At 52.8% G+C, this 15,057-nt stretch overlaps 4 protein-coding genes across 4 annotated transcripts; 3 read left to right on the top strand and 1 right to left on the bottom strand.

Annotated features, from left to right (window-relative positions):
* Positions 1–1,417: 1,417 nt before the first annotated feature.
* On the top strand, positions 1,418–7,942 carry VE01_07957 (uncharacterized protein). Its single transcript, XM_018277386.2, has 3 exons — positions 1,418–2,095; positions 2,277–7,528; positions 7,596–7,942. Exons 1-3 carry the CDS (start codon positions 1,791–1,793, stop codon positions 7,625–7,627), a joined length of 5,589 nt encoding a protein of 1,862 aa, XP_018128325.1. The 5' UTR covers positions 1,418–1,790; the 3' UTR covers positions 7,628–7,942.
* A 413-nt stretch (positions 7,943–8,355) lies between these two features.
* On the bottom strand, positions 8,356–10,350 carry VE01_07956 (uncharacterized protein). The gene is made up of 2 exons (XM_018277385.2): positions 10,299–10,350; positions 8,356–10,242 (listed from the first exon to the last, which is right to left on the bottom strand). The coding sequence occupies exon 2, from the start codon at positions 10,094–10,096 to the stop codon at positions 8,444–8,446; it is 1,653 nt and encodes a 550-aa protein (XP_018128281.1). The 5' UTR covers positions 10,097–10,242; positions 10,299–10,350; the 3' UTR covers positions 8,356–8,443.
* Positions 10,351–10,895: 545 nt separating this feature from the next.
* On the top strand, positions 10,896–11,964 carry VE01_07955 (uncharacterized protein). The gene has a single exon (XM_018277384.2). The coding sequence runs from the start codon at positions 11,084–11,086 to the stop codon at positions 11,828–11,830; it is 747 nt and encodes a 248-aa protein (XP_018128283.1). The 5' UTR covers positions 10,896–11,083; the 3' UTR covers positions 11,831–11,964.
* Positions 11,965–12,855: 891 nt separating this feature from the next.
* VE01_07954 (uncharacterized protein) lies at positions 12,856–15,037 on the top strand. The gene is made up of 8 exons (XM_018277383.2): positions 12,856–13,497; positions 13,547–13,645; positions 13,697–13,936; positions 13,989–14,135; positions 14,184–14,295; positions 14,345–14,474; positions 14,528–14,743; positions 14,798–15,037. The coding sequence occupies exons 1-8, from the start codon at positions 13,116–13,118 to the stop codon at positions 15,008–15,010; spliced, it is 1,539 nt and encodes a 512-aa protein (XP_018128282.1). The 5' UTR covers positions 12,856–13,115; the 3' UTR covers positions 15,011–15,037.
* The last annotated feature ends 20 nt before the right edge of the window (positions 15,038–15,057 follow it).

The raw sequence follows: 15,057 nt of genomic DNA, 5'->3' as shown, positions 1-15,057 counted from the left end.
CCCTCTCTCAGCCTCAGCCGGGATAGAGGGGATAAATATAGAGTAGTGAGGTGTGGTAGTGGTGGTACTATGTGGTGGGATACGAGTAGATGGAGGGGATCACCGGTCAATCAGTGGATGGATGGACAACTGCCACCACCACTACCATCGCCCATCGCCCATCATCATCGCCCAGCACATGCCAACCATACTATTCCATCCCACACCACACCGTTGGGATCTTGGTATAGGATCTTGTCCTTGTCTTTGTCTTGTCTTGTCTTGTGGTTGTGGCTGGTAGAGTGTATGGTAGCCCTACTCTAGTACAGCAGAATAGTATACTAGAAATAGGAGAAGTTGTGACCAGAATAGTACTAGATTGCTAGGAGTAGTGTTGTTGGTGCTGACATTAAGCTGACAAGAGACTGGAGAGAGGAAGGGAGAGGATGGTGGATTGTTGTTGGATAGTAGATGAATGGTATGGTACTTGTGGGATTCTAGCTGTACTTGTGTGGTTGTACCTCTTTTATTTCCTGTTAGTGGATGTTATTTATACTGGAGAAAAGGAGAATGTTAGTGGTGCTTGTGCCTGGACTTGACTCTTTTTGCCCTTTTTTACTCCTGACTTGTACCTTTCCTACCAAAGATGGGTGCCAAGGTACCTGCCAACTAGACAACTAGACAGAGAAACTACTAACTCTAGTAGTAATAGACAGCTTGACGTGTGCTCAGCTGGAGATCCGAGGATACAAATAATACACACAGGACAGACAGACAGAGGATGGGAACGGATGATGGATATGGATTGACTAACTGACTGACTGTGGAATACGACGACTCTCCTGCGTATATATACGCATACATACACATCTTTGCATATCCAACTAGATTAATCAACTATATCCCGTACTCTAGTATATACACTCCACCTACAGTTTCGTCTTTCTCTTCGTGTTCGTCCGTCCCACAACCCACAGCTGCCTCCTGCATAAACAATGCATAAACACACCCTCTCTTCACTCTCCACCACTCCCTCCTCCACTCTACAACCCACTCAAGCCAATCCTCGCCGCTCTATCCCCCTAACTCCGACACACCATAAAACACAAATCCCATAAATTCGATAAAACCAATACTTTCCACTCCCACTATCCCACTACTTTCCCCCCAAGTACCTCCTTACTACACTACCCACCCACTGTATACTCCCACTACACTACACCACTGCTGCCAATCCTCTCCTCCCTACGCGATACTGTAAATAAATTCCCACCCCTGTCACGGATCCAGAAGCCAGAAAATATACCTGTGTACATCCACCACAGTACAGCAAGTACAGTACTACTAAATCCGTACCGTACAGTACCGTACATTTCTGACCACCACAACCACCTACCTCCCTCCCATCAATAACCTCATCTTCCAACAATCCTCACAGACATCCTCCTAATGTCTCCCTCCCTTTCCTTCTGAGACGCACGCCCCGTCTCTCTCTTTCTCTTTTAGCGTTCGTTTGTCCGTGTCGCTCGCTCGAGAGACGACATAACACACTCGCTTTTCTGCTTTGGAATTTAGCTTCAGCTCAGCTCTTCTTCCCCACGCCAGCGCCCCCTGGGTCTTCTACAAACAGCTCCCGCTCACTCTCTCGAAAAACACCTCCCAGACGACCCTTCGAAATCCTCATAATAACATCAATCACCCTCGAAAACCACACACGAACCCTCCCACGAACACCCTCATAACTACACCTCCCACCACCACTCGCCCACCGGGCCACGCCCACGGGCACAACCACCACAACCCCCATCACCATGGCCCAACCCACCACCCTCGCCCCCCCCTCCGGCGCCCACTCCCAAACATCCCTCCCCTCTCTCCCCGCCCACCTCCAATCCGACACGCACCTCACCGCGCACCTGGCGAGCAGATTCCACGTCTCGCTCCCGACAGCGCAGCTCAGTAGTCATGCATTGCTGAGTCTCAATACGTATGCGGGGAGCACGAAGGGGCCGGGGGGGGGGAGGGAGGGGAGCGCGATGGCGGGGGCGGAGGATGTGGCCGAGAGGGCGTATTTGAGGTTGGGTGCTAGGTCGGAGAATCAGGCGGTGGTGTTTTTGTAGGTGGCTTCCTTTTCTCTTTTTTTTTGGGTGCTTTTTTTGTGTTTGGCTGTTGTGGGATTTGTTGCGGGTGGGAGTTTTGGGGATGCGGAGGGCACGGGGGGAAGGAAAACCATGGGACATTTGGGATTGGGGATACATGAGATATACGGACATCTGGCTAACTTTTTATCTGTCTAGGGGTGAATCGGGATCAGGAAAGACGACTCTACGCTCACATCTCCTCTCTGCTGTTCTGGCGAAATCGGCCACCCCGCTCTCTCAGAAACTATCCCTCGCCGCATACGTCTTCGACACCCTCACCACCACAAAAACAGCTACCACCCCCACCGCCTCCAAGGCCGGCCTCTTCTTCGAACTCCAGTACGAAACCGCCGGCGCTACAAACCCCAGCCTGATCGGTGGAAAACTGCTCGATCACCGACTGGAACGCACACGCGTTGCTTCAGTGCCAACGGGAGAGCGCAACTTCCATGTCCTATACTACCTCCTCGCTGGCACCAGCGGCGCTGAGAAAGCCCATTTGGGTCTTGACGATAGCCACGGCGGCGTGCTCGAGTCTAACCAGGGCGCGCAGAAGCGATGGAGATACCTCGGACACCCTACCCAGCTCAAGGCGGGGATCAACGACGCGGAGGGCTTCACGCTGTTCAAGACTGCCCTGCGCAAGCTCGAGTTCCCCCGCAGCGTCATCGCAGAGGTCTGCCAAGTCCTCGCAGCAATCCTGCACATCGGGCAGCTCGAGTTCGAGACCGCGGACGACACGGCCGCCACAGGCGATGACAGCGGTGGCTACTCCCACGAAGGCGGCCAGAGCTCCACCGTCGTCAAGAACAAGGATACCCTCGCCATCATCGCGGCGTTCCTGCAGGTGAGCGCTGCGGACCTGCAGACGACGTTGGGGTATAAGACGAAGATCCTCAGTCGGGAGAGAGTTACTATCATGCTTGATCCCAAGGGCGCGAGGGAGAATGCGGATGAGTTGGCGAGAACGCTGTATTCCCTGCTCGTGGCGCTGTTGATTGAGAATATCAACCAGAGGCTGTGTGCTGTGGAGGAGGCGGTCACGAATACCATCTCCATTGTCGATTTCCCGGGTTTCGCGCAGCAGTCATCGTCGAACTCGCATCTGGATCAGTTGCTCAATAATGCCGCAGCGGAATCGTTGTATAACTTCTCTCTCCACAACTTCTTCGAGCGCAAGGCCGAGATCCTCGAGCAGGAAGAAGTCAACGTCGCAGCGACGTCCTATTTCGATAACTCCGATGCCGTCACGGGACTCCTCAAGCCAGGAAACGGCCTCCTCAGCATCCTCGACGACCAGACCCGCAAGAACCGCACAGATATCCAACTCCTCGAGAGTCTGCGCCGCCGCTTCGAGGGTAAGAACCCCGCCATCTCAGTCGGTAGCGCGACGGCCAAGCTGCCGGGCTCCAACTTCGCCAGCTTCAACACCGCGGCGTCGTTCACGGTCAAGCATTTCGCGGGCGAGGTCGAGTACCCCGTCGCTGGCCTCGTGGAGGCGAATGGCGAGATCATCTCGGGTGATCTGATGAACCTGATCAGTTCTACTAAGAGCGATTTCGTAGGCCAGCTCTTTGGACAGGAGGCTCTGCAGACGGTCGTTCATCCCCAGGAGAAGACGACGATCATGCAAGCACAGGTCTCCTCCAAACCCCTCCGCAAGCCCAGCGTCATGCGCAAGGGCCGCACCCCGAAACTGACCATGAAATTCGGCGCTGAGGACGACGACGACGTCGCTGCTGATGAAGGCGGCGACATCGGCGAGAAATCGAAGACCAAGGGTGGAAAGAAGGGGCGCAACGACAAAGACCAATCCCAGCAGGGCGCCGCGGCCCAGTTCCTAAGCTCCATCGACAATGTCACCAAATCCCTCTCCGCTCCAAACACAAACTCCTACTTCATCATGTGTCTCAAGCCCAACGACCGCCGCATCGCCAACCAATTCGACAGTAAGTGTGTGCGAACCCAGCTGCAGACCTTTGGCATAGCCGAGATCAGCCAGCGTCTCCGCAACGCGGATTTCAGCATCTTCCTCCCCTTCGGCGAGTTCGTTGCTCTCGCGGAGTCGGAGCAGATCCTCGTAGGCAGCGAGAAGGAGAAGGTCGAGATGGTGGTTGATGCAAGGAGATGGCCGAGTAATGAGGCGTTGGTGGGGAGCACGGGGATCTTCCTTAGTGAGAGGTGTTGGCTCTCCATCGCGAATCTGAGAGAGAGTCTTGGTGGTCGGTACGTCAACAGCGATGATGGCGTTGATGGCCTGTCCCCGGGTGATCCACACGGCAGCTACAGCAATTCGCGCGAAGGCCTGCCCTTGATCTCTGGCCGTGGCGGGTCGCCCGCAGGCTACTTCGGCGCGTCGGATACGCGCTCCGAGGCTGGGGTGTCTGTGTTCGGAAAGGGGGATATGTTCCGCGACATGGATACGCGGCAGCAGATGGCGGAGCGCGGGAACGAGAAGACGATGGTGGAGGTGGAGGAGGTGAAGACGAGCGGGAGCCGAAAGAGATGGGTCTTCTTCGTGTACCTCCTCACGTGGTTCATTCCGGATTTCCTGATCCGCTGGATTGGAAGGATGAAGCGCAAGGATGTGAGGATGGCGTGGAGAGAGAAGCTGGCGATTAACTTTATGATTTGGTTCAGTTGTCTCTTCTTCGTCTTCTTCATCGTCGTCTTTCCCATGCTTATTTGCCCGCGCCAACACGTCTACAGCCCGTCGGAATTGACGTCGTATAACGGCAAGTCTGGCAGTCCTGGCGCATTCGTCGCGATCAGGGGTATGGTATTCGACCTCAACTCCTTCGCCACGCGCCACATCCCCAACCTAGTCGACTCTAAAGACGTCCTCGCCTACGCCGGTCTAGACGCCACCTCCCTCTTCCCCGTCCAAGTCTCCGCCCTGTGCGAAGGCAAAGACGGACCCATCGACGGCTCCGTCCAGCTCGATTTCACGCCTACGAATATCACGGGCTCGGCGAATCAGATCGGTGCCGCGGATCCGAATAGACAGTACCACGATTTCCGCCTGTTCACGGACGATCCGCGCCCGGACTGGCTGGCGCAGCAGGTTCGTATGCTGCGCGCTGGGTACTTCAAGGGGAACCTCGGGTACACGTCCAAGTACGTCGCGACGCTCGGGCAGAAACAGCAGATCGCCATATTGAACGGGCGCATCTACGATTTCACGAAGTATCTCCAAGGCGGCCAGAAGCTGGAGCAGATCGGGAGTAACCCCCTCCCCACCGACCAGGCGGCCGCGAAGCAGTTTATGGAGCCGCTGGTTGTCAGCCTGTTCGAGCAGCGCGCCGGGGAGGACGTGTCGAAGCAGTGGGAGGCGCTTGCTTTGTCTACGGAGCTGAAGTCGCGGATGTTGCTGTGTATGAATAATCTGTTTTACGTCGGGGATCTGGATACGCGTAACTCGGTCAAGTGCCAGTTCGCGTCGTATCTGATCCTCGCTATCACGATCATCCTGTGCAGTGTCATCGTCTTCAAGTTCCTGGCTGCGCTGCAGTTTGGCACTAAGAATGTGCCCGAGAACCTGGATAAGTTCATCATCTGCCAGGTCCCGGCGTATACGGAAGATGAGGAGTCCCTCCGCCGTGCTATCGATTCCGTGGCGCGCATGAAGTATGATGATAAGAGGAAACTCCTCGTCATTGTCTGCGATGGTATGATTATCGGCCAAGGAAACGACAAGCCCACCCCCCGCATCGTCCTCGACATCCTCGGCGTTGACGAGACCGTCGACCCTGAACCCCTCTCCTTCGAATCCCTCGGCGAAGGCGCCAAGCAGCACAATATGGGCAAATGCTACTCCGGTCTGTACGAAGTCCAGGGCCACATCGTGCCTTTCCTCGTGCTCGTCAAGATTGGTAAACCCTCTGAGGTGTCGAGACCGGGTAACAGAGGAAAGCGTGATTCTCAGATGCTGATGATGCGTTTCCTTAATCGCGTGCATTATAATGCTCCTATGAACCCGCTGGAGTTGGAGATGTACCACCAGATCCGCAATATCATCGGTGTTAACCCGACTTTCTACGAGTTCATGCTCCAGATTGATGCTGATACCGTCGTTGCCCCCGACTCGGGGAGTCGCATGGTCTCCGCCTTCTTGGATGATACGCGCCTCATCGGTGTCTGCGGCGAGACGGCCATCGCCAACGCCAAAGCGACATTCATCACTATGATCCAGGTCTACGAATACTACATCTCCCACAACCTCTCCAAAGCCTTCGAGTCCCTCTTTGGCAGCGTCACTTGTTTGCCTGGTTGTTTCACCATGTACCGCATCCGCGCCGCCGACTCCGGGAAGCCGCTCTTCGTGTCTAGAGAGGTTATTGAAGCGTACGCTAATATCCGCGTCGACACTTTGCATATGAAGAACCTCCTCCATCTGGGAGAAGACAGATACCTCACCACCCTCCTCCTGAAATATCATTCTAAGTATAAGACCAAATACATCTTCGACGCGCACGCCTGGACCGTCGCCCCCGATGACTGGAAGATCTTCCTATCCCAACGTCGTCGCTGGATCAACTCCACAGTCCACAACCTCCTCGAACTGGCGCCCATGAACGAACTCTGCGGATTCTGCTGCTTCAGCATGCGCTTCGTCGTGTTCATCGATCTCCTCTCCACTGTCGTGCAACCCGTCACTCTGGCGTACATCGCGTATCTAATCTACATGGTCGTCTCCAACCCCGACGTCATCCCCATCACCGCCTTCATTCTGTTAGGAGCCATCTACGGTCTGCAAGCAATCATCTTCATCCTCCGCCGCAAATGGGAGATGATCGGCTGGATGATCCTCTACATCGTCGCAATCCCCGTTTTCTCCTTCGCCCTCCCGCTCTACTCATTCTGGCACATGGACGATTTCTCATGGGGTAACACCCGTGTCGTTACTGGTGAGAAGGGGAGGAAAGTCGTCATCACTGATGAGGGCGTTTTTGATCCCTCCGCTATCCCGAAGAAGAGGTGGGAGGAGTATCAGGCTGAGCTTTGGGATGCGCAGACTGTCCGCGATGATAGATCCGAGGTCTCGGGGTACAGTTACGCTACTAAATCTTTCCACCCCTACGGTGCCCCAGCCTCGGAATTCGGCGCCATGCCACCAAGTCGTCCTATGTCCGCCGCCGGTGGCGCCGCAGGTCAATTCGGCAGCGCGAACCCCTACCGCGGATCTATGGCGGGGATGGGCGACGGACGCATGTCCACCTACGGGGGTGGGGGGGAGGTGGAAATGGCTGACCTGGCGGGGTTGCCGAGCGATGACGCGCTGTTGGCGGAGATTAGGGATGTGCTTGCTACGAGCGACTTGATGAGTGTTAGTAAGAAGAGTGTTAAGGCGGAGTTGGAGCGGAGGTTTGGGGTTGGGTTGGAGGCGAGGAGGGCGTATATTAATAGTGGTATGTTCTTCTTCCCCTGGTGGTTGTGATGCGTGTGTTTGTTGGGCGGTTGCTAATTGATGGATAGCTACTGAGGCGCTGTTGTCGAGTCAACTTTGAGAACCTCGCACGCCGATTCGGGTGTGTTTGTGGTAGAGAGGAGGAAAGAAGGGGATGCAAGCAATAACGCGACGAAAACGACCTTCTTCAAACCCCCCTCTAACCCCTTTGTGGAATAAACTACGTACGCTATCTTGTTGTAATCTCTCTTCGCGTTTGCTTTTTGTTGTTAATTTGCTATTTTGATTTTTTGGGGGACAAAGGGAGGGGAAATGGATTTTGCGTGCATTCTTTTTTGGAAAAGGGGAGGTGGGAGCTGGTGATTTTTTGTGAATTTTTTTTAATACTGTCGCGCGGAGGTGGAGAAGGAAGGGGAAAGGAGGGGGTGAGAGGGGGTGTATCTATGTATGTACAATATAAAGTATGAAGATGTTGAAGAGTTTGAAGATTGAATTAAGGGGGGAAGGGGTGATGGTATGTAATTTTCATGCGATTGTGGAGTGCAGTTGCTGTTAGGCCCTGCCAGGCGTGCTGGAATTATTGCATCCTTCCCATGGTCGCCTTGAGCTGATGGCATCATGTCTCAGAACCATTTCCCTCTCGAAAGCGCCCGTAAAAAGCCCAATTTCAAAATCTACCACGCCTGTTCGTTCCATCTCTTGTCAGAATGCTATATAATGCAAACAAAGCAGACTAACAGAAGGCGTGAGAGCACATACCCATCAACCACCCCTTCATCCCTCTAACACGCCCCTGATATCGAATTAAGAGGTGGCGGGGGGCAGGGGGGGGGGGGACACTTCGTAATCCGAAAGCTATTGTACTTCTCTTAACATCTCAACCTCCTAACCCTCCACTACCAACTCCACCCGCTAATCATAGCACCATTAATCCGCTCAGCGGGTTATCCGATCCAACACCAGAGACATAACTATCCGCCAGGTCAAAAATCGACGTCTCCCCGTCCTCATCCCCACCACTCTCCTCACCCCAAGCACACCGCTTCCACTTCTGCGACCCCCTCTTCCCAAACCCCCCCCCGGCAAACTCATCAAACATAACCTCACACTTCCCATCCAAGCACCTCCCCGCCACCTTCTCGCGCAGAATATCAAGCGCCCCCGCCCAGCTCCCACTCAGCAACTCCACATCGTGAATACTCACGAACTCCATCCCTGCACCGTCTAGCCCGCGGAAAAAAGCCTCTATTTCGCGCTGGTGGAAGGAGACGTACGAGAGGCGGAGCTCTTTGATGCGCGGCCAGTTGATGGCGGCGAGGACGGTACCGATGTGATATAGGCCTTTGATCTCATTTTTGTCGCCGTCGTTGACTACGAAGTTTTCGAAACTCATGTTTACGATTTCCATGGCCTGACCTGATAGCATCGCGTAGAGATAATTGTCGATGGGGACTTGTTCTTTATACAGGAGGTGGCGATAGCGCAGCGGTTGGTCCTCCCATTGTAAGTCGAATTCGGCGAGGTGCTGGCATGCGGCGCGGAGATCGGGCCAGGAGAACTTGTTTGGGCCACGGGGGTCGGGACAGATCATGGGGTAGTTGTTTGTGGTGGGGAAGCAGTGGAGTGTTATTGCGGAGACGGCGGCGCCGGCTTTGTGGATGGCGATGGGGAGCTCGGAGAGGATCCTCGCGGGGGTGAGGGCTGTGCTGTCGTCCATCTCCTCGATTTCTCGCCAGTCAACTGGGGCTGCTAGGAATCTTAGGAGCTCTGAAGGGTCGGTTGATATGAGTGCTGGGTCTTTCGGAGGTGTGTAGGAATCGTTGAAGGTAATTCGATCGTGGAAGTGTACATAAGCACAGTTTCCCATCCGGGCCATCGCTGACGCGAGGGTGTTGACGAAAGACCCGTCTGTAATTAGTCTATACTGCTCCTCCTGCTTCTGCAGATACTCTTCGTAGCCTTGTAGGAGGATCTCCTGATACCTGAGACTTTCTGCATCTATCGGAGCTCCATCGGCGGGCGAGACGGAATATTTGTCCCAGGCTGAGATGATTGCACCGCAATCCGCCACGGCCTTGGTATACAGCGTCACCTTCTCCTCATCATACAGGTCACCACGGCTCTCGAAAGCTCTGTTCCCGCATTGAATCAGCAGGGCATCTATGTCCCCCCCCCGCCAGTTTTTGAAGAATTGCAGACTCTCTGCAACTCCCTTTGGGCGATAAAGGAGCCCGACATGGATGGTGCGGACGCCTGATGCTATGAGCGGGCTCCTTGAAATTTCATCAACGAGGTTAAGGGATGTCTGGTTTAGTTCTACCGTGACAACTGGGCAGAGGAGCGGCGATGCAAGTCTGTTAAAGAGACTGCATACGAGACGTGCATTCTGGATGGTTTTGGTGTCGGTGTCTTCGCGGGCGACGCAATATTTAATGTAGAGCCTTTCTTCGTTGAGGTGGGCGAAAATTATATAGAGGATATCGAGGGGGAGATGGAGGATGTTGAGCGGCGGCGTTTTGTCGCGCGGGTACTCTTTGTACGCCACATCTCCCGCATTCACGTCCTCCATTATCGTTGCCGTGGCCAACTTATATGTGGAGTGATCTTAGATGCGCATACTCTTGAATTATATATGTTCAAGTTCACTGTGCTGCGCCCCAACTTCAATCGACTTCATGCGGATGACTCATGCGAGGTATTATAGTTTTTTACTGGCTGAATAGTTACTATTCTGCACGTTGATAGCAATCCATTAGGAATCATGGGCCAACATATTGGACTTGCGCTCTCATTGTGAGGTTATTGGTAAACGCGTCAACGATGTTATCCGTAAGATATCTCGGTCACTACGGTTCATGCTATAACTGTGCACAAATCCAGTTGGGCCGAGCGCCTCCTACTTTCGGAACTTGGATGGTATTATGCACATATGCACAACTCAGCCACCTTGTCAGCCCATCAACTAAATCTAAAATTAAAACGTGGCAGACTCATAGCTGCTCGAGGAATTACAGTTGTTTAATTATGAGAACCGTATTACAGTCCCTCATTTTGGGTAATAAGCTTTCTATGAACGGAAGGTCGTAAGAAACCGATCGCCAACTGGCGACCACTTAGAAGTTGATGATCGCCCCCCCCGTACATATTACAGTTCTGAGTCTGCCTGCCACCTTACCGCTTTAGATGTGGCTGGTGCACAGGTAAGGCATACCAAGGCGCACTGAGATCCAACTATAGACTTTAAGGCTAACACAACTTAAAATCCATGAAACGTCTCCCGTAAATTGTGATATCAGGGGAAAATAATAAGCATTTTGATATTTACGCCGTTCCACATGTAAATTGTGATGCTCATGAGAATAATAAGCATGTTGATATTTCCTCCGTCCACGAGTATAAACATGTCTGGAAATCTCTCGTTCCTGCCCGGATATCTCAGAGTATCATCCAGAGCACCCAGCAAAGAGGAATCGAAACCATACGCAACTCTCCACACATATAATTACACCACATTATCACATACGCAGTTACCCTCCATTACGTCCCATCTACAATCATGCATTTCTCCTCAATCCTATCCCTCTCCGTCGCTCTCATCACCCCCCTCATCAGCGCCTACCCCATCAGCGGCGACTCCGTCAACTGCCGCTCCGGCCCCGCAACAAGCTACAAAGTCATCAAGACCTACGCCAAAGGCCACGATGTCAAAGTAACCTGCCAAACCGTCGGCGAAACCGTCAAAGGTGACAACCTCTGGGACAAAACAGCCGATGGCTGCTACGTCGCGGACTACTATGTGAAAACCGGCACCACCGGCAGGGTTGTCAACACCGAGTGCAAGACCGGCGGAACTGGCGACTCCTCCATGAACGGCAAGATCACTCGCAAGGAAATTATCGCCCGTGGAAAGTACTGGATCGATCGCCACGTCTCGTACTCCATGAAGGGGTACTACCCAGACCCGAAGGGTACCAGCTACCGCACCGACTGCTCGGGCTTCGTGGCGATGGCTCTCCATGCTTCGGCTCCGGGATACTCTACTGTTGAACTCCCGAGAATCGGGACGCAGATCGCTTGGAAGGATCTCCAGCCCGGAGACTTTGTGGGGACTCTTGGTCCTGGAACTGGTGGCTCTGGTGGCCACGTTACGCTGTTCTTGTCGTGGACTGATAGCACTAAGAAGGCGTATAACACCCTTGAGTGCCGTGGTACTGCTTACGGATGCGTTGCTTACAAGCGCAATGTTGGATGGAAGGATGGTAGCTTCACTGCTAAGCCATACAAGTACATCCATGTGGTGTAAATGGTGGTTTATAAGAGTGGCTTGTATATTATTTTTTCGTTGACATGAAGGGGGGCTATTGTACGGGAGTGTTATTGGATACCTTCTTAAAATATATTGCAGATAGAATTCAATTAAGTTAACTGGACTGGGAAATATTACTACCTCCTGTCACCTCCTTTTGAGATATAATCATCATGACCCCATCCTCCACGTTACAACAACGTCGAGAACAACAACGTCGCAAGCTGTCACTCCCTTTCAAAAATTACTTTAATGGAAGAAATGCATGTTCTACTGCATACATATGAGTGAATAATTGGTAGAGAAGGATGATGGCCTGAGGAAATGGTGCTTCTATATCTGATAAATTTGAGTTTTGACTCCAGCGAATTACTCCAAAAATATGGAACCCCCGAGCGTACCTACGCACTTTTACCATAGATAACTAGTTCTAACCGTAGATTATCTGCAGTTCCAACAATATCAATGGAAGCCTAATGCTATCGTGAAAGCGGCCAATCATTCTTGTTTGCCTGCCTCAGCCTTACCTCTCTATCCTAGCTATTGTTCCCCCAAATCAACTTCCATCTTCAGCATCATACAAAACAACGGCCTAGATTTGAAAGCTTAATATAACAAATATGGACCTAAAAGTTTACGAGCGCGATTACTACGACCTGTGCTGTGGGCGAAAGGAAGCCTGGCGGCCGTAAGGTGAGGAAGAACCACTAATCTGACTGAAATCAGAAAGGCGAAAGCTGACTGATTGGATGTCTATAATTAAACTATAGTTGCTATAGATATTACCACCTTGCACAGCCCCTCTCCCAACTTTTGATTGACACGAGTAATTTTTATCTTGATTCCTGACTTCAATTATGGTTTATTCACATTTATACTTTAGCTGTTAAGGTTGCGCTTACCCCGGATTTCGGGTACTGACTCCTACGCCATGGTGGGCCTATAAGAAATCGCCGAGCCGAGGCTATCCCGCTACCCCACGTTCAGTTCGCAACGACGACCCTCACATGTACTGTACATTGATTTTGTTGCCGCCCATAAATATTTCTGTGACATCTGCAAAATAACTGCTTTTACCTGTCCTTAGCTGCCCAATAACCTAGCCAGATATTCTGTAAAGTTTGAATACTTGATAGAAGCTTGTACTTTGTCGGAGGCCGCCACCTGCCGCCCGTCAACTGCCATTGAGCTTCCTCGGCAATTTCCCAGAGCTATAACTAAACACCGTTCGCATATCTCGCCGTGAAACTTCTACTTCATTGATATACACCACACAGTTAAAATGGCTAGCCAATCGATACCGATCATTGTAGGGGTTGGCGATTTCAAGAACCCCTTCACAACACCAGAGAAATCGCTGGAGCCGTACCAGCTCATGATCCAAGCCATCCAGCGAGCTCTCCAAGATACATATCTGCCAGAGGAAACTGCCCAGAAGCTCCAAATATCAATCGACAGCATTGACGTTGTTGCAACCTGGTCCTGGCCTTACCAAGACCTTCCCGGCCTCCTCTCTACCAAGCTCGGCGTCGATGCCGCCCACAAGTTCATCAGCGACCATGGCGGCAACCAGCCGGCGAAACTGGTCGATGAAGCCGCGCGAAGGATCGCACAAAACAAGACAAAAGTCGCCGTAGTGACCGGCGGCGAGGCACTCGCATCATGTACACATACCCCGCCTGGCTATTTGCCCATCTTACTAACAATGCGCAGTGGGAGGCTTCGCGGCAGCCAAAAAGATGCCCAAGTGGTCAGCACGTAAGAAGGACCAAAAATCAGGCACGATCACCGAAATCGCAACCCTGGGAGACAGTAAGTCTGTCTCTATGCTGCCCTCGGCGAGGAAGCTAAAGACGGCCACAGACACCGGCGCCACGCACGGCATTGGTTTGCCCATTCAAGTGTATCCGCTCTATGAGAACGCCACGCGCGCATCACGCGGGCAGACACTGGCGGAGAATAATGAGGAGTCGGCGAGCTTGTATGCTGATTTTGCGAAGGTGGCACAGGGGAATACGGCTGCGTGGAATTTTGGGAAGAAGGCCGCAACGAAAGAGGAGATTGGGACGGTGACGAAGAAGAATCGCATGATTTGCTATCCTTGTGAGTAATGTCGGGGTTTGTGGTTTGATGTATGTTGAGCTGACCTTGGTAGACCCTCTGCTGATGAATGCCTTCAATAATGTCAACTTGGCTGGGGCTGTTATACTGACATCTACGGACTACGCGACTGAGCTTGGAATCCCCAAGAGCCAATGGGTCTACCCATTAGGCGGCGCCGGCACCAAAGACAGCGACAAATGTATACCTCCCAGCCCTGATGTAAACTAGACACAACTAACAAATCCAGTCTGGGAGCGCCCCAACTTCTACACCAGCCCCTCCATCACACGCTCTCTCGACGCCGGCCTCGAAGTCTGCGGCCTGACAAAAGAGCAAATTGGTCTCTATGACTTCTACTCGTACGGCCTCCCGAACCATCATTCCAACCAAAGCTAATAATCCATACAGCTGCTTCCCCATCGTCCCCAAGATCGCCTGCCAGCACCTCGGCCTCGCAATTGAATCGCACACCCGCCCCCTCACCCTCCTCGGAGGTCTGACCTCCTTCGGCGGCGCAGGAAACAACTACTCTATGCACGTACGTCTAGTCAACCCATCCCCACCCACATACCCAATTAACCCCCCTCCTAGGCCATCACAGAAATGACCCGCAACCTCCGCGAGCGCACCCCAACCTACGGCCTCGTCCTCGCCAACGGCGGCACAATGACATACCAACACGTGCTCCTCCTCTCGGCCGTTGCCCCCTCGCAGCCCTACCCATCTAAGAACCCCCTTCCTCCTATCATCACTGATATTCCCGTCCCTGTTACTGTTGAGGTAGCGAACGGCGAGGCTACTATCGAGGTATGTGATCCCTTAATGCACTTGGAAAAACTCGCGTGCTAACGGACGATTTAGACGTATACCGTGGATTTCAACCGTGATGGCACGCCCGGCACGGGTCATGTAGTTGGTAGACTACCGAGCGGAGAGCGTTTCCTGGCGAACCATGCGGATGAGGAGACACTCTCGCAGCTTGTTGGGAACGAGGAACCCGTTGGACGACGTGGGTGGGTGAGGAATGAAGACGGGGTAAATCTGTTTAGTTTCGAGAAGAAGGCGAAGTTGTAGATTAGCCGTACACCTGCTACTGGGAGGTTTACTTGATATCCTGTATA

This window comes from Pseudogymnoascus verrucosus (assembly GCF_001662655.1).
Source record: "Pseudogymnoascus verrucosus strain UAMH 10579 unplaced genomic scaffold scaffold_37, whole genome shotgun sequence".
Taxonomy (NCBI): Eukaryota; Fungi; Ascomycota; class Leotiomycetes; order Thelebolales; family Thelebolaceae; genus Pseudogymnoascus; species Pseudogymnoascus verrucosus.
This window is presented reverse-complemented; position numbering and strand designations above follow the sequence as displayed.